The sequence below is a fragment of the Brienomyrus brachyistius genome, chromosome 12, assembly GCF_023856365.1.
Source record: "Brienomyrus brachyistius isolate T26 chromosome 12, BBRACH_0.4, whole genome shotgun sequence".
Classification (NCBI taxonomy): Eukaryota; Metazoa; Chordata; class Actinopteri; order Osteoglossiformes; family Mormyridae; genus Brienomyrus; species Brienomyrus brachyistius.
Window position 1 is genome coordinate 23,247,416 of NC_064544.1, and position 17,924 is coordinate 23,265,339.

At 43.4% G+C, this 17,924-nt stretch overlaps 2 protein-coding genes across 4 annotated transcripts in view; one reads left to right on the plus strand and one right to left on the minus strand.

Moving 5' to 3' along the window:
- The first annotated feature begins 2,113 nt into the window (after nt 1-2,113).
- Nucleotides 2,114-9,657, plus strand: LOC125704797 (zinc finger protein 518B). 2 transcript variants are annotated; one of them, XM_048970825.1, is made up of 2 exons: nt 2,114-2,248; nt 5,365-9,657. In XM_048970825.1, the coding sequence occupies exon 2, from the start codon at nt 5,558-5,560 to the stop codon at nt 8,084-8,086; it is 2,529 nt and encodes an 842-aa protein (XP_048826782.1). In that variant the 5' UTR covers nt 2,114-2,248; nt 5,365-5,557; the 3' UTR covers nt 8,087-9,657. The 2 variants fall into 2 exon arrangements, with proteins under 2 accessions (XP_048826782.1, XP_048826781.1); XM_048970824.1 differs by lacking the exon at nt 2,114-2,248 and adding an exon at nt 2,479-2,627.
- Nucleotides 9,658-9,875: 218 nt separating this feature from the next.
- Nucleotides 9,876-17,924, minus strand: part of LOC125704798 (cytokine-dependent hematopoietic cell linker) — a 34,058-nt gene continuing 26,009 nt past the window's right edge. For both annotated transcript variants that reach the window (XM_048970826.1, XM_048970827.1), the window contains 9 exons: nt 16,098-16,117; nt 15,371-15,389; nt 12,429-12,453; nt 11,685-11,775; nt 11,524-11,555; nt 11,332-11,432; nt 10,914-10,991; nt 10,429-10,584; nt 9,876-10,235 (listed from right to left, as the gene is read on the minus strand). In XM_048970826.1, the coding sequence (XP_048826783.1) occupies nt 10,089-10,235; nt 10,429-10,584; nt 10,914-10,991; nt 11,332-11,432; nt 11,524-11,555; nt 11,685-11,775; nt 12,429-12,453; nt 15,371-15,389; nt 16,098-16,117 (669 nt within the window). In that variant the 3' untranslated portion in view covers nt 9,876-10,088. The remainder of the gene's footprint in view (nt 10,236-10,428; nt 10,585-10,913; nt 10,992-11,331; nt 11,433-11,523; nt 11,556-11,684; nt 11,776-12,428; nt 12,454-15,370; nt 15,390-16,097; nt 16,118-17,924) is intronic.

Genomic DNA, 17,924 nt, shown 5'->3' on the forward strand with positions numbered 1-17,924 from the left:
AAATTACACTGTAAATACATGATTTCTACTTTATATAGGCTGTGTGTTTATTGTAACATTCCCATTTTTAATATATGTTAGTGTTACTTTCAGTATTATGTGCTACCTGGTGTGATTTGGTAGGTTATTTTTTTGAGTGTGGGGAAAGTTCGGTTTTTTTGTCATATAAATTAATGGTAATCGTTGCTTATGAAATGCTTCACATGAACGCTCTACCTTCAGATAACGGGGAAACCTGTACTCCTGTACACGTTCACGTTATATTTCAACTGCCTCCTCAATTAACACTTTAAGGGCACGTACATTTATTTATGAATCTCTTAATTTATTTAGTAGACATTTCTGTCCAAAGCACCATAGGAGTGAGTCAGATATTACACTGCAAGTGGGGTATCAGTCCGGACTCCAGTCCTCAATCCGGACCGCTGTTTAGAGTCCTCCTTTTTGCCCATTTGTTCTCCTTTTCCCCTCCCCCACCCCCGGTCCCAGTAAAAAAAGAAACCCCAATGCACACACAATACGGAAGCCGAGGGTGGCCGTACTTGCAATTAAATCTATGCAATGGCATTAAAAATAGTAATCGCAAGCTGGGCTGTTCTCGGCTTCCGTGCACATGCTTTACAGCGTTATGACGTATATATACATCAAAAGCGAATAATAAATACAAAAGCCAAAGCGAAAGACTGCAACCCGACTCTCACGCGTCTGGCGTGACGTTCACGCAAGAAATCTTACGGCAAATCTATATTATTCCATTATAGACCTATTAAACACATCAAACGCGTTGGGGTAGTTTGCAAACCCTGACTTTTTACTACACTATTTACAAGGTAATAAAACTGTTACATGCATGTAAATGCGTGTGCATGTGTGTGCAGACTTGTTTCGAATGGAAAATCTCACTCCAGCCAGCTGACCAAAGTTTAGAACACCGATTTGCAAGAGCAGGAAGGATGAATACCATGCCCTCTGTAAGCTGTCCTCTCGATATAGATTACATGTTTGATGCACTTTAGTATATCAGTTAATCCCTTAAGAGGCAAGATATATGATAAAAGGGGACATTATTTAGGATTGGCTTCTGTTATACCAAAAAAAAATCCTCTTATATTCTTCTTTCTACCTTAAGACTTAAGGAGTTTCTGTCGGTCCCTGGACTGTATCAGTGGATTAAGTGAATAAATGAACATAGTTTTACTGGCTAATGTGCCCTGTTTACCCTTCGTTCTTCTTTTTAGAATCATGCCGGTGGTCAGCTTAATTGAAAGTGACATTAATAAGCTTAAATAAGCAAATATGTTACATTTATTGTTGTGAACTGTTGTCTGAATTAGCTTATATATATGGTGGAACAAGGGCAGAGGGGTAAGCCTGCTTCATATGATCTTTGAGCCATCATTAATATCCAGTTCAAGTAGACACCCAATGCCTCTACTCAATGGCTTTCTAAATCAGTATGTCCAAGTCTTCAAAAAGAATCTTAATCACAAAGTACTAATATTTTGAATCAAAACACATAAAATAAGCATTACACTGTGCAAACATGGTTATAATAAATAACACTTTAATCTGATTATATGAATTGACACATAACACATGGATAGCGCTCCAAGTTCTTCCAGAACATTTTCTCGTACATAAAATGTTAGTGATCCAAAATGGCGCCGATGGGTGAAGATAAAAAAAAAAGATTTAAGGAGATGTCGGAAAATGCGCGATGCTCTGTTGTGCTTGTGATTACGTATGCAAATATCAATGTCAGCTTAATAATCTAAGTGTTCAGTGGCTAATATCTAAAGTAAAAGACGTGCATTTTCGCAAAATACACAACATTAACGTTAATTAAGACAAGCACATCAAGCCATGCTCGGAGTATTATAGACATTACGGTAGAAGAGTGGCTGAGTAGAGCTCTACAGCATAGTCCAATCAGACTTCGGGACAACGACGTCCGGCATGTTGCCAAGGGAGGTGACGTGTATTTTTAAGGACGCGCGCCGCACACTGACATCGATTCAACAAGATCTTTTTCATAATATATATATATATATATATATATATATATATATATATATATATATATATATATATATATATATATATATATATATATATATAAAATAATTACAGTGCTACATTTGCACAATCTTCATGTTTGCTTTCTGCGCTTCTGTAATAGGTGACCGTGCAGCCAGCTGCCTTCCTGTATTCATCTCCATCGTGGTTATCTGCTGAGATTCCCGATCAGGTAAGCAAAGTTTTCAATACTCTTTTAAAATCGCTGATCATGCATCACGTCTAGCTTATTAGTAACTTATCGCAAAACATCTCCAATAAAACGTGCATTTAAAACCGCAAGTTTCGTTTTCTATCATTTTGTCATTGGTCAGGTATCCGGAGGGTTAAATTTTGAATATACAATAGTGTGTAGACATCTACTGGAGATGTCGCTTTCCGGCCAATCGTGTGCGACCGAGACCAAGCCACCTTCCCCCGCCTTGTTTTTCTGTCGAGCCCTAAGGAATAGCAACGCAAACAGCCGTATAATCATTAACAAAAGATAAAACCCAAATCCCGGATCGCGGTGCTGAAAAGCGCAGCTGGAGCGCCTGGCGTGTGGTCGCAAGGTTAGTTAACAACGGGGTGTGTGAGCCGATCTCTCCACCGGGTGCTGGCACTGCAGTCCGCGAAAACAAAGCAGTTGGGGTCCGGCCGATCTGCGTTTCCAGCACGCTGCAAACTCGGTTCATTTCGCCATCTCTTCACACTGCAAACGCGTTTCATTTCGCCCCGCGATCACGCTTGACAGATGTGTGAAACAACAATAAGGCAGCTAACCGCGATCGGCTTGAGCCTTTTAAGTCGAGTCGCGATTTGCGCTGATTTTTTAGCAGTTATTTCGCGTTAAAAACCCCTGCTCACGCCTCTTAAGTTTGAAGCGGATCCTTGCCTCCTCTACAAACCGTCCTCATATTCAGAAGATTTCTTGCAGCCTCACGTGTCAGTAATATGTATGATATTGTGCTGTGGATGAGTTATGAAGGTCATTAAAATGATCTTGATACTTCTGCTGTTACATTTGACCTGAATTGGTTCTGTAGGGTACGTCTGCACCGTAAATTGTGTAAAATTGCCCCAGCGTAAAAACATTGTTTGTTTACAGCTGTTATTTCGCATTTCTAAAAGTAATTTAAGAGCAATAACTATAGTGAGAGTGAGATGATGATGAAGTGAATGTAGTTTACATTATGACGTTATTTATTATTGCAGTGCCAATGCCCAGTTACCTGAAGGCATTTTCTCAGTACAGTAGTGCTGTGAGTTTGTAACATATTTAATTCCTCACTTAAAATCTTTGGCTAACGCTTTACTTGAGGGGGACACAAACAATGTTATGATATTGCGTATGCATTCATTATTCTCACTTTACACGTTAGTTACAAACTGATCTCATGTTTGTTCATCTCTAATGAATTGTCACATCTTTTATCTCAAGCAAGTACTATATTTGTTTTTATATCTGGTAATTCTGTAAACTTTTATGAACTACTGAAGGAACCACTGTAGGAGTAAATAATGTATAACAAATGTACAGTAATGATCTCATATTTGTTGACCATTAATGAATTCTAATGTATCTTATCTCAAGCAGTTACTATATCTGTTAATTCTAAAAGTCTTAGTGAACAACTGAAAAAATTATTGAAGGCACTTTTAGGAACTATTGAAGGAACAAGTAATGAATAACAAGTGGAATACTGATTAACCATGTTTGTTCATCATTAATGAATCATGACACATCGTTCATCTTAAGTAGTACAGCACGATATATTATTGTGGTTATATATGGCTCATGCTCATTAATCACCAGGGCTTTAGATGATGGGCGTAAAAATTTGTCTGGACGCCAGCTTTTCGGTATTATACCAACATTTCCTTGCGCCCACAATTTACTATATATAATATTACAAAAATATTAATGAGGCATATTGTGATCTTGGACTATCCTTACGTTCAATTAACATGTCGGATTTTAAACTGCCAGATGTACCTCTAACCCATCTCTTTTTTACCTCGTTTACCCACAATATCTTCATTTTTGTTTTTTTTTATTGATTTTATTAGGTGGACAACAGACTAACACATATGCACACATTTTAACACAGAAGTTACATGGCTAACAATAAGCAGTGACTAAATCAAAATTATATTTACATAACTGATATCATATTAACACATGGAGAGGGGAAATAAAGTTGTCAATAATTATAAACCGAACTATATGTCAATAATAATGATGGGGCTTTAATGGAAAATCAGAAAATAATGAAGAGAAAGGAAAAATCTTCAATATCAGTATCTCCATTTTCGAAAGATGTTGTAAGATGTAAGATGTAACTCTCTGGAGTCGCCTACCCCTAGACCCCAGAGGGTTAACCCTCTGGGGTCTAGGGGTAGGGAACACACGTTCACTTACTGGGGCATGGTCACACATTTCATTCAATATCATGAACTTAATTCATGGCAAATAAATTATTTCTTATTTGTTTTGGCATTAACCTCATCTTAATCTTAGTGTACTTTGTAAATGTGTCAGATTTATGTGAAGTTTGTAATTTGACATCAAAGTATAGACATTGCAAAATGCAGTTTGGAACACTTGCAGAAATATAGCTGCAGCATTCAGTTAGAAAAAAGCTAACTTATGTCACTATTTCATTGAATATGTAGCAACTTTCATGTGTATGAATGAGCCATTCACACCTGGCCATGAACTGAAATGTATTATTCATAAACTGAAATAGACGCGAAAAGTGCGCTGCGTCGCCGGCGACGCACTCGACCCCAGAGGGTTAATAGTGTGCCTAAAATATTAATGAGATGCATATTATGATGCCCAAACGTCAGCAGTTTGTATAAATTCTGCATATCCTTATGTTTGTTAAATTCAGGTAGCGGAATTTAATCGATAAGCACTGAAGTGCCAGCTCAGCAAACGCGGCTCCTTTTAACAGCGCAGGTATTGCGGGTAAACAAGGCAAAACGATGGTGGTGCTGTGTCGGGACTTTTTTGCATTTTAAAGTCCAACACTGGTCTTTACATAAGGGTGTAACATAAGGGTATGCCGAATTAATACACACCACTAACTTTTGGGTGTCACAATACATAGCTCATTAATATTTTAGGCACACTATTAGACTGTTTACCAAGTTGAGGGTGTAAATGTCCATATTTCCAGCTTCTGCAAAAATGTCTCATTTTATGTATATATAAATAAATTGTTGTCTTCTTTCTATAAATTGTGTTTATTGCTATAAAATTGTGGATTGCTCTAATATATATATATATTTTTTTTCTTTTAGCATATAGAACAGGCTTCCCCAAAAAACTGGCCAGCATGGATTGAGTGAGATCAGCTCCTGAAGACTGGCACATGTGAGGGTGCCATTTACCTTCGGATATGGAATGATGGAATGTGTTTTCTACGTGGGAATTACGGGAAGAGATCTGATGCACCTGTGTGACTGACACGTATGTCGGACTGATTCCTGCAACATGAATCCCGGAAGTCAGCACCAAGATGTTTTCATCTCGTTTGTGGAGAGCGGCTGGAAGCAGCGCAGCAAAGCACCTCCCCATTCACTGGAACTGAAGCTTAAAACCTCAGACAAACATTACTGTGACAAATGTCGCTTTTCATCTAGAGACGGTGTGCAGTTCCAGAAGCATGTGTCCCAGCATGCAGAAATGACTTTTTCCTGTTCTTATTGCAGCCACGTTTCCTACACGAAAGGTGAATCTCAGCGTCATCTCGTCCAGCACACGGGCATCTTTCCCTTTAAGTGCCAATTCTGTGAGTATGGAGCGATAAGGAATGACTACATAGTTAAACATACGGAGAGGGTTCACAGGATCATGGTAGAAAGGGCCAACAAAGTGAAAAGGAAACAATTCACTGTAAAAAATGGTCTTCGGGTCCCCTCAGCATTGCACTCTTCTGTGACGCGTATGCCAGGGACCACAGTGGCTAGTGGGCCAGCTACTGGTACAGACGGTAATTCTAATAAGGTGATCACTAAGGAAAAGCTGGACAATGCTAACAGATTAGCTAAAGTACAGGTGGAGCTCCTAGCACCCCTGAATGAACCCATTCAACCAGACCGGCCTCTCACTGTTACTTACCCTCCAGAGCTGTCCATCCCACCTGGCTGCTTTCTTGAACTTGTGGAAGTGAAAACTGTGAATGGAACTAAGGAATTGGAACTTAAGTTAGTCTCACAGCAGTCTATTGAAGGAGAAAGACCAGAGAAAAGTCTGGCAGGTCGAACTGGAGAATGTATGGGAGAAAATGAAAATGTTAATGTGGCTAAAGCATCCTACCACTGCGGTCTTATTTCGCAGTGTGAGAAAACCGTGGTCTCCAGCCCATCTGTGTCAAAACAGGATATGCAGCAGCATAGCAACTTCTCATTGATTAAGAACTTGTTAGCTGCACCACCTGCTGGTGACCTGAAGCTGAGACAAAACTCAAAGGAGACACTAATGACATTGAAAGAGGAGCCTGAAGAATGCGAAATTGAGCTTGGAGACAAAATTCAACTTGGAGCCCCGACCAACAAAGGCCAAATGCTAATGGATGAAAGGCAAGAACAGGACAGGAAGCTGCTTATCAATCTCAAGGACTCTGTTGTGTCTTCACAGACTAGAGTCACTCCTGAGTGTGTCGGCCAGCAGAAGTCCAGTTCTAAAAGACCCCTAGAGGTAGAACTTGATTCTTCTTCATGTGAGAAACAGACGAAGACTGGTTCCACACAGATCCAAACAGCAAGCAATAAAAGCTGTCCCTTAAAGGGTCCGGCCATTTTGAAATGTGAAAATTGTCCTGTTGATTCAATGCCTGTTGTCAGGCCCAGTTCTCAGACGAATGATGGAGATGTGCACGCTGCTGACCTGCAATCTGGGGAATTACCCATCATTTCATCAGTGTTTTCTCTGCACCGGGGGCCAGAGGATATTCCTGCTTGTGTTGGCTGGGAAGCCACCAGGAAACGACAGCTTCAGTCAGTTCCAGTAGCACCTTCTGTGGAAGGCCAGAGTGCTGGTGGGACTGAGCCCTCTGCTGTACAAGAACCAGGGATTACAGTGACTTCAAGTGCCAGCACAGTGTTAGTTAACAGTGTTAGTGTTAGTACCAGTAGTAGCAGCGCACAAGAAGGTACTAAATATGATCCTGAAATGGACTGCCCAAAAAACGTAACTCCCAACATCTCACAAATCCCCCTGCCAAAAAATCAGTCATCGAGCCAAAAGGTTGCAGTGCTGGATCAGAGCAAAAGCCGTCTTAACAAAATTCCTACAAATATCACCGTTACAGTCAATAGCCCTGAAAACCAAAAAAATGCCGAAGGCTCTCAGCCTACATTTATTCCTGAGGGCACCATGCTTAAAATTTCAAGCTGCCTGTCAAAGTCCTCAGAGCAGCAGAGCTCTCATGCCAGAGCCACTGAGAATTCCTTCTTTAGTGAAAACTGGGTGCCTAGGACAGTCCTTTCCAGTGATGCCAGCAAGCACAACATTTCCAGTACAAATATGTCAGCTCCGTGCAAAGGGCTCAAGCTCTCGTTGAAGCGGAGAAGATCTGGTGCAGAGAACGAGGGAATGGATGGACACTGGGTTCAGCAGGATACACAGTATGGGGAAGAGCAGAGCCACTCGTATAAACAGTCCAAAGAAAGAAAGAAGAGTAAGAAAGACAAGAAGACTTCAAAATTAAAGGTCTTTTTGGAAAAGTCTGGGACTAGTGAAGGGGACCTGAGCAGGCAGCGGCTAATTCCACTCAAAGAGGACCAACTAGTTACATCCCCAGCCCCAAATCAACCAGTTGTCATTCTTAACCACCCCAGACCCCGTGCGTCCACCGTCCACCCAAAGGTGATGTCCAAGCATGTCTGGACGACTGATCAAGACGTGTCTTTTGATACAGTAGAGAGCTTGTTAAAAATGAAGCTAAAGAAAGTTAATCGAAATAAATACCAGGTGGTGGGGTTTGTTTATAGGGACCCAGCAAGGATGATAATGTGCTAGCATTGTGACATTGACTGGTATAGCCAACTGCTGGAATGTTATCACTACTGACACTAAAACTGTGTTAAAAGTCATTAAAAAAAAGTGAGCTACTGTATTGACATAAATCATACTTATGGGACTAGTAGCTTTGAAAGGCGAGTTTCTGATCAGCTCAGTATTGTTTATAGGTTTATGTTGTCATGTCATGTAGAGCTCATGACAGAGCTGGGTGTGTTTGCATGAACAAAGCAGTCCTATGTATCATCCTGTTTGCATTTTATCAGCGTGAAGTGGTTTAGTTTATTTTATAGTAGTTCAACTGTGGTATCTGATCTTTGCTCTGATCATTGCATGTTTCATATGATGCAGTTTCATATTGCATTGCATTTGAGCTTTCTTATCAAATTCTGCCGTTCTTCTGTGATAGTGTAAAGCGGGAGGCTTTGCTTGGTATAAAAGTTTGGAGAGAAGGTGCTGAATCTCCTTCTATAGAATGAAGCAGAACTGAAAATGTCTTTATGTCCCAGTGTTTTAAAAGACAAATATGATAAACCCAGTATATAGTCTGTGTATTTTTTTGCCCCTTGAGGGCCTTTGTATATACCAGCCAAACCTCATCAAATAATAATCAGTCCTTTGAATTAATGTCTCCCCATATGCACCATAAAATATTGAATCCCCCTTTTTAGTTTGAGTTATGGTATTCAGCTGCTGTGGAAATGTGCGAGTTTTAAAAGAGTTTTTAACTTTTTGTAGTCAGTTCATGCAGTTTTATAAAACCGGCATCAGTCATAATACATGCAGCTGGTTTACAAGCCAGAATTCATTAGATTGTGAATTCTGGGTTGGAAGCTGTTCTGAGTTGTTTAGTGCCTTGGGGGCGGGGTGACATTCATGAGAACTGTTAAACAACTGCTGGTATTTGGTATGTATATGTATGCACACATGTATCTTGGTTTAAAATGCCACAGAGATTCCCTTTAAGTGCTGAGCACTGATGTTGCTGACTGGTCTTTGTGACGATGGACTCGTCCGGCCTGGACACCTTGGCATCTAACTACTGACAGGAGGAGGCCTCGTTTAAACACCACCATCGGAGAGACGTGTTCTTTCACAATCTGTTGTGCAACTGAGGGTCTGGGGTTTATCTCACCTGCTGTGGCTGCCCAGGAGGGTCAGAGCTGGCTTCTCTATCCCTTTGATAAAGGCCAGATCGGGAATTAACAGAATATAGGACTTTCAATTCAAACGACATTGCTTAGCCATGGGTGTGGTACACAAGCCACTTTTGTGTCCTGTGTAGGGCACAAGGACCTAGATAGCTGGCTTCAGGACTGCCAGTTCCAGTATTTAGAGTGCATATATCCTATTAGGATAAGAGAGGCCCCTGAAGATGGCGCTGATCCAGGATTGTAATAATACAGTGTAATGTCTTAGGTTTTCAGTCTTGTTCCATTTTGAATTTGCTGGTTTGCTTTCTAATCAGTTGCTCTCATGTCTGCAAATGAACGTTAGCCTGTGCATATTTAAATTTTGCAGTTATGTTAATTTGTCAAGTTTTTTCCCATGAATAAATTCATTTTTTTTAATGCACTGTGTCTGGCTGTTTTATTGTTAAAATATATAAAAATGTCCTTTATGTAACGTTAAAATAACGTTTTTTTATACAATACTTTTGTACTAAAATACTTTGTATTAACACTGCAAATAATGTAAAATTAAAATATTAATAATAGAACTATATACATCCACAGTAACCATGCTTGTAAACTTTTTTTGGTGGGTTCGTGTAAGTTAAAAACATGGCTTTGCTGACCACAATTGTTTATTTACTTAAAGCTTAATGATTCTCAATTAGGTATGATTGAAATGACTGTGAGGTGTGATTTTACAAATCTAAACATACACATGCACCCTGTTCAGGCTGGAGGGTGCTGAATTATCAAAGTATCATTCATTATTTACAAAATTACAGTGAAAAGTATGCTGCAGTGGGGAGGGTGATTTCTGACAGGGCATTTTAGTCTAGTAGCTGAATCATTTCTTCTCTTGTCAGAGGGCGAGTTAACAGGCATCTCCTTTGGTGGTCTGACAGATCCTTCCCGTTGATGAGATGTATGGGAAATATCATGTGGAATTTAATGATATCGTCTACAGAGTCAAACATCTGTTGAGAAGCGGAAAGAAGTGTAAGGCTGTGAGGAAAGCCCTGGCTTTTAGGTTCTGTGTAGCTTTTTAAATAAAAAACACCGGCACTGAGTTAACTTTTGGTCCAAGATAAATGCCCTGTTAAAGGTGATTTTTTTAGTTTCTATGATTTAGTGGTCTCCCGCAATAAATGCGCTCAAAGTTAAACTTACGTCATTCATTCTTAAGCCAGTCCCAAGGGCGAACTTGTGGGTGCTCTTTATGAACCGGATTTTTATGTTGTACACCCTGTTGTCCTGCATCACTGCCAGGACAAAGGGCTCCTCTTCTGTACTCCTGGAGTGATCTCGCACCACGAAGACCCCGTTCTGTTAGCACAACACACCGAGTACACGGTTAAGTTGACTTCACGTTTTCTGTTGTGAAAGCTCTGAAAAATAGCCTCATAGACGTTTTTGGTCACAGCAGCATTAGCAAAGGCTAATACTGTATGGTCATGTAGCATTAGCCTTTGCTAATGATAGATATTGCATTGTTAGCGTTTTATATGTTATTTGTTTAGCAGATGCTTTGATGGTTTCTGTTTCTTTTTATACATGTACATTATATAAAACTGAGGCCTGTTAGCTGTGGAGTTTCTACATGTGCCGCATAATTGAACGAGGCTGCCCTCAGCACACCGGCTGAGGTGGGCTACCTGATTGGCCAGGTGCAGGGCGTTCTCTGTCTTGGCCCGCTGGCAGGGACCAATGTACCAGTTCTGTTCACTGCTCATCTGGAAGCAGAAAGTCATTCAGCTGGTGCATAACAGTACTGACCTTCCCAACCCAAATGAATCATACAAAATATACTCTAACACAAGTCCAAACATGTAAAAATCCACTACACGTTATACAGATTGCAACCTGAGGCACACAGTGGGCAATGGCAGTTCACCTAAACGCATTGTATACTTCCCTTATTCTGTCATTATATTATTAACTGCATATCATGTCCATAATGTAATAATGTGAATGCAAGCCTCTCGCAGGCCAAATGCCTTAGCACCCGGGCGGCAGCGGCGTCAGGCTGGATGACAGCTAGCAGGGGTGACATCACCACCAGCAACCACAAACCTTTGCAGGCCTGCTGCAGGGAACTCGTCGATGCACATCGATGTCATCCTGTACACGCATCCATTCGTGGGATTCTTGCATCCTGTGGGGTGTCGCCTTCACTGAAAGACACATGACACACATAATACGACACAGCTCTAGCTGCTTGTGGGACTGTACTGCCAAATGAGGTGGCCGTTAACATTAAATCACCTCTGAAATGTCTTTCACTCGGCCTAGGAAACCTAAATGGAGAGAAACATGGATCACAACATGACAGAAAAAAAATGGCTGTCTGTCCACATGCATGGGAAAATCCTCACATGAACACACAGATGTGAAAATGTGAGTACAGCAAGAGACAGGAACCGCACCTTGGATTGGCATCTGGGAACTCCAGATCCTGAGAGAACCTTGGGGGTGTGAGGGGCCGTCCCATTCCGGCACCGGCATGCCGTGGAAGCTCTGTAATTGGTAGGTCTCTACATCAGTCAGCTGCACCTATCACAGCCTTAGAGGATTTGGTCATAAAAGCCAATAATGTTATACTACGGAAAAAGTAACAGGATGTGGACCATAAACTTATATTCACATATAATCGATATTGTACAGTCTTGTGTCATCAACGACAATGTCTATTGCTATTTATCTGGGCGCTAAATTGTATATTTCCTCAAAAAACATATATATGTTTTTTGAGCAATATATACAAATGAACAGTAACACAATGAGAAAGTTGGATGGCTAGAAGACCAGGGCTTTAGTTCCCAAGCCTCAGGGGCACCCCGGACATTCCATGGATTTGTAACATTTTTTTAACAGTTTTTTGATGGTTGCTGCAAATAGTGGGTGATATTAGGTTTTGAAATTATTAAGGTCACACTTTGACAGATTGATACATAAAGTTATAGTCTTACACCAACATACTGATAACAAATCATTTTCTTTTCCATCTTAAAACTTGCACAGTTCTGTATATTTACACTTTCACAGTCTCGCTGTTGGTGGCTGTCTATGGGGATTAAGTATTGCCGTGTCAGGCCTTTGCACACTGTCATGGGACACTGACTAGCTACAGTTCAGTATGCATCACTATGAGTGGGTATCAGTACACTTACCCACTGACTGCCTGTTCTTCATAGCCTGAAAGGACAATTAAGCAATGTTGGTAAAGTGATTCATCCTTACATAAAGTACCATGGTCAGGGGCATACCTATGAATCCTGGGCCCCCTGACAATGTCACCTTGGCCATCTTCATCCAGTTTTACATATTCAAAGGCCCCTGTCAAGCACTTGGTCCCCTGAATCTGCCAGGGTATCCCTGCCCCTACTGTGGCCCCTGTCAAGCGCTTGGCCCCCTGAATCTGCCAGGGTATCCCTGCCCCTACTGTGGCCCCTGTCAAGCGCTTGTCCTCCTGAATCTGCCAAGGTATCCCTGCCCCTACTGTGGCCCCTGTCAAGCGCTTGGCCCCCTGAATCTGCCAGGGTATCCCTGCCCCTACTGTGGCCCCTGTCAAGCACTTGGTCCCCTGAATCTGCCAGGGTATCCCTGCCCCTTCTGTGGCCCCTGTCAAGTGCTTGTCCTCCTGAATCTGCCAAGGTATCCCTGCCCCTACTGTGGCCCCTGTCAAGCGCTTGGCCCCCTGAATCTGCCAGGGTATCCCTGCCCCTACTGTGGCCCCTGTCAAGCACTTGGCCCCCTGAATCTGCCAGGGTATCCCTGCCCCTACTGTGGCCCCTGTCAAGCGCTTGTCCTCCTGAATCTGCCAAGGTATCCCTGCCCCTACTGTGGCCCCTGTCAAGCGCTTGGCCCCCTGAATCTGCCAGGGTATCCCTGCCCCTACTGTGGCCCCTGTCAAGCGCTTGGCCCCCTGAATCTGCCAGGGTATCCCTGCCCCTACTGTGGCCCCTGTCAAGCGCTTGTCCTCCTGAATCTGCCAAGGTATCCCTGCCCCTACTGTGGCCCCTGTCAAGCGCTTGGCCCCCTGAATCTGCCAGGGTATCCCTGCCCCTACTGTGGCCCCTGTCAAGCACTTGGTCCCCTGAATCTGCCAGGGTATCCCTGCCCCTACTGTGGCCCCTGTCAAGCGCTTGGCCCCCTGAATCTGCCAGGCTATCCCTGCCCCTACTGTGGCCCCTGTCAAGCGCTTGGCCCCCTGAATCTGCCAGGGTATCCCTTCCCCTACTCTGGCCCCCCTCAAGCACTTGTCCCCCTGAATCTGCCAGGGTATCCCTGCCCCTACTGTGGCCCCTGTCAAGCACTTGGTCCCCTGAATCTGCCAGGGTATCCCTGCCCCTACTGTGGCCCCTGTCAAGCGCTTGGCCCCCTGAATCTGCCAGGCTATCCCTGCCCCTACTGTGGCCCCTGTCAAGCGCTTGGCCCCCTGAATCTGCCAGGCTATCCCTGCCCCTACTGTGGCCCCTGTCAAGCGCTTGGCCCCCTGAATCTGCCAGGGTATCCCTTATCCCTACTGTGGCCCCTGTCAAGCGCTTGGCCCCCTGAATCTGCCAGGCTATCCCTGCCCCTACTGTGGCCCCCCTCAAGCACTTGTCCCCCTGAATCTGCCAGGGTATCCCTGCCCCTACTGTGGCCCCTGTCAAGCGCTTGTCCTCCTGAATCTGCCAAGGTATCCCTGCCCCTACTGTGGCCCCTGTCAAGCGCTTGGCCCCCTGAATCTGCCAGGGTATCCCTGCCCCTACTGTGGCCCCTGTCAAGCACTTGGTCCCCTGAATCTGCCAGGGTATCCCTGCCCCTTCTGTGGCCCCTGTCAAGTGCTTGTCCTCCTGAATCTGCCAAGGTATCCCTGCCCCTACTGTGGCCCCTGTCAAGCGCTTGGCCCCCTGAATCTGCCAGGGTATCCCTGCCCCTACTGTGGCCCCTGTCAAGCACTTGGCCCCCTGAATCTGCCAGGGTATCCCTGCCCCTACTGTGGCCCCTGTCAAGCGCTTGTCCTCCTGAATCTGCCAAGGTATCCCTGCCCCTACTGTGGCCCCTGTCAAGCGCTTGGCCCCCTGAATCTGCCAGGGTATCCCTGCCCCTACTGTGGCCCCTGTCAAGCGCTTGGCCCCCTGAATCTGCCAGGGTATCCCTGCCCCTACTGTGGCCCCTGTCAAGTGCTTGTCCTCCTGAATCTGCCAAGGTATCCCTGCCCCTACTGTGGCCCCTGTCAAGCGCTTGGCCCCCTGAATCTGCCAGGGTATCCCTGCCCCTACTGTGGCCCCTGTCAAGCACTTGGTCCCCTGAATCTGCCAGGGTATCCCTGCCCCTACTGTGGCCCCTGTCAAGCGCTTGGCCCCCTGAATCTGCCAGGCTATCCCTGCCCCTACTGTGGCCCCTGTCAAGCGCTTGGCCCCCTGAATCTGCCAGGGTATCCCTTCCCCTACTCTGGCCCCCCTCAAGCACTTGTCCCCCTGAATCTGCCAGGGTATCCCTGCCCCTACTGTGGCCCCTGTCAAGCACTTGGTCCCCTGAATCTGCCAGGGTATCCCTGCCCCTACTGTGGCCCCTGTCAAGCGCTTGGCCCCCTGAATCTGCCAGGCTATCCCTGCCCCTACTGTGGCCCCTGTCAAGCGCTTGGCCCCCTGAATCTGCCAGGCTATCCCTGCCCCTACTGTGGCCCCTGTCAAGCGCTTGGCCCCCTGAATCTGCCAGGGTATCCCTTATCCCTACTGTGGCCCCTGTCAAGCGCTTGGCCCCCTGAATCTGCCAGGCTATCCCTGCCCCTACTGTGGCCCCCCTCAAGCACTTGTCCCCCTGAATCTGCCAGGGTATCCCTGCCCCTACTGTGGCCCCTGTCAAGCGCTTGGCCCCCTGAATCTGCCAGGGTATCTCTGCCCCTCCAACGCCCCTGACCGTGATGCTCAGATGATGTTCAGCAGACTTTATACATCCATCAATTCACCTTCTGCAATCCTTGATCCTGACTGCATATATTTTATCATAAAATGTGCACAGAAAATTTACAAGGAACACAGATTTTACTGCTCAGAACTCTCCTAATTCTCATAAGGATTGATTTCAGTTAGTAGAGTTCACGTCAAATAAATGCTTTACTTACCAATGACTTCTCCCCAGACCTGTTAATGAAATAAAAGAGGAGTAAAACAGGTTAACAGAGCTACAAGCGACAAGGATAAAGTACAAAGGTCATGGAATACTGACCTCATATGAGAGCATACACACCTTTTAATCTTTCATACATCTTATTGAAATATTGTTCATTTACAAAATATGTAAAAAGCTATGTAAATATTTAACTATGTTCTATGATTTTAATAAGTATTTTTAAACATTTGCATTATGTTAACATGCATTTATCCAGCAAATGATTTTGTCCAAAGTTAGGGTCAGAGAGATGGTCTGGCCAGACCCTAGAGAAACTGGGGTTATGGGCCCTACTCATGGGCATAATGGTGACGTCAGTTATAGCAAGTGAGCGTGCAAAAAATCTAACTGTCTGTCCCCAGGAACATGCACTCCCACATTACTCTAGTCCTGCGTTGTTGTTACTAGGCCTTAGCTCACTTACAGCGTTACAGGGTGGGGGCTTAGTGTTTCTGCCCCAGGGGGGGTCTGCAGTACCCACCTACTGAGGCCTATTATCATGCCTGTTTAGCACGTCATCGGTGTCTCTGCATTCCACAGGTGCACATTCTGCTTGTATGAGTAACACCATGTGTCTGTAAGTGACATCTTGGAGTAAATTGTCCAGCAGTTCCATTAAATTAACGAAAAATAGTCTGACATAACAGGAACACTGATACCTCTCTGTCCTTTAGCCTTACCTGGAAAGGGCTTGAATTCTCTGAAAGAGAGATCAAAAGTCAAATTACTATTATCTAACTGTATGTATATAGAGTATAGATTTCATCATTCATACTACTGGGCTTTTCTAAATTAGTTCAAGAAAACAACATAGAGTACAACAATCACCCAAGAAGGATCTGGACCTCAGTGTTCCTCATAAGCCCTTTTGAAGAGATTTAATACTGACACCTAGACAGAGCGGGGATATAGCAGGATGCATGTAACACATATTCAGAATACAAAGATCAAGTGTCCATATTCAGTTCACGTTACATTTTATAAGGCACTATTTAGAATACAGTTACTTTAGATGATGATGATGAAAGATGAGAATAATTTTAGAATACTTCTGCTGCTATATGAAAAAAATATATTTTTAAAGATATGTCTGTTTTTTGTTGTTTGATTTGTCATTGTTTTAAATCGTCACACGCATTTTTCCCTTTGCCCAATAGAGGGCAGTAGTAAGCTGGAGATCAGCACGTGGAACCATGACCGCTTTTGCTTTGTGGAAATCTAAGCAATATTCTTCCAACTTTCAAACAAAATGTGGAAAATTGTTTATTGTTGAATGGCAGTTGGGCCTGCCAATAATAAAGACTGTCAGCACTGAAGGTTTCAACTTCTAATTTAAAGAAATATCTTGAAGTAAACAATGCTTTCAAGTTAAAACTCAAACAAACTAGGGTTAGCTACAAACTTAACTAGCATTTTAGCTCCCCTGCTTCCCTTGGTAGTATCAGGTTTTAAAACACAACATTTGCTGGTTAATGCAGATGGAATTACATTTTTTTCACAAATTTCTGCAATGTTATTTTTTTCCCAAGGCGAAAACTTTGAAAAATATTGATTAATTTGGTAGGCCTGCCTGAACTTCTTTGTGAATATGATGTGAATTTCATAAAGAGCTAAATAGAGCTAAAATCGCGGTTCTTTACCATGCCACCAGAGAAAACATGCTGCAGAGTATAAAACAAGCCAATGAAAACGAGGTCACTCGTTGATGATCCAAGCACCGACAAAACACTTGGAGACTTGGGGTCTTTCATATAATTATAGTCCGGGGCTGTCAAACTCCAGTTCCGGAGAGTCAGAGCACTGTGTAGCTTAGCACTTTGTGTGGTAATTAGCACAAGGAGGTGCAAGGAGTTGAATCAGATGTGTTAGAAGAGGAGAAACCCAAAAATGTACAGGGCCTCCAGGACCAGAGTGTGACTCCCCTGTTCTAGTCCATTTATGGTGATGTTTTATTCATGTTGATGCTAATATCTAAAAAGTAATTGACAAGTTCACCACTCAGAAGCAGGAAAAAGTAAAATGAACAAATAATGATACAGCACAGCTATTTACCACATGCCTTTCAAAACTGTATTTTAAAAGCATTTCGAATACATTATGTTCTATGTATTGCCAAGGAATACATTACTGAATACATTTATGGCAATGTGCTTAGTATTCAACCATCACTACATTCCAAAGTATCTTGCCCAGCCCCACACCTAGCCTGTGTTTTCACATGTGACAGATTTCAGGCAGACTTAACCAACCACATTTCACTTTGGTCTGCTGGGAATTCATATCATTGGATGCTGTTTGTCAATGAAGCACAACAGCTAGTTCTGCTAATTTGGGTTTAAACATTTTCTGCAAATAATTTCTGCTTTAGTTACCAGACATCCCACGAACAGACATTCTCAGAAATTCGTAATAGTGTTTCTTTGAAAGGTTTTATGGATGATGCACATTATTTTTCAGCAATGTAGGAACAGTACTAGCTCCCTATAAGCCTGCTTCACTACCCTGAT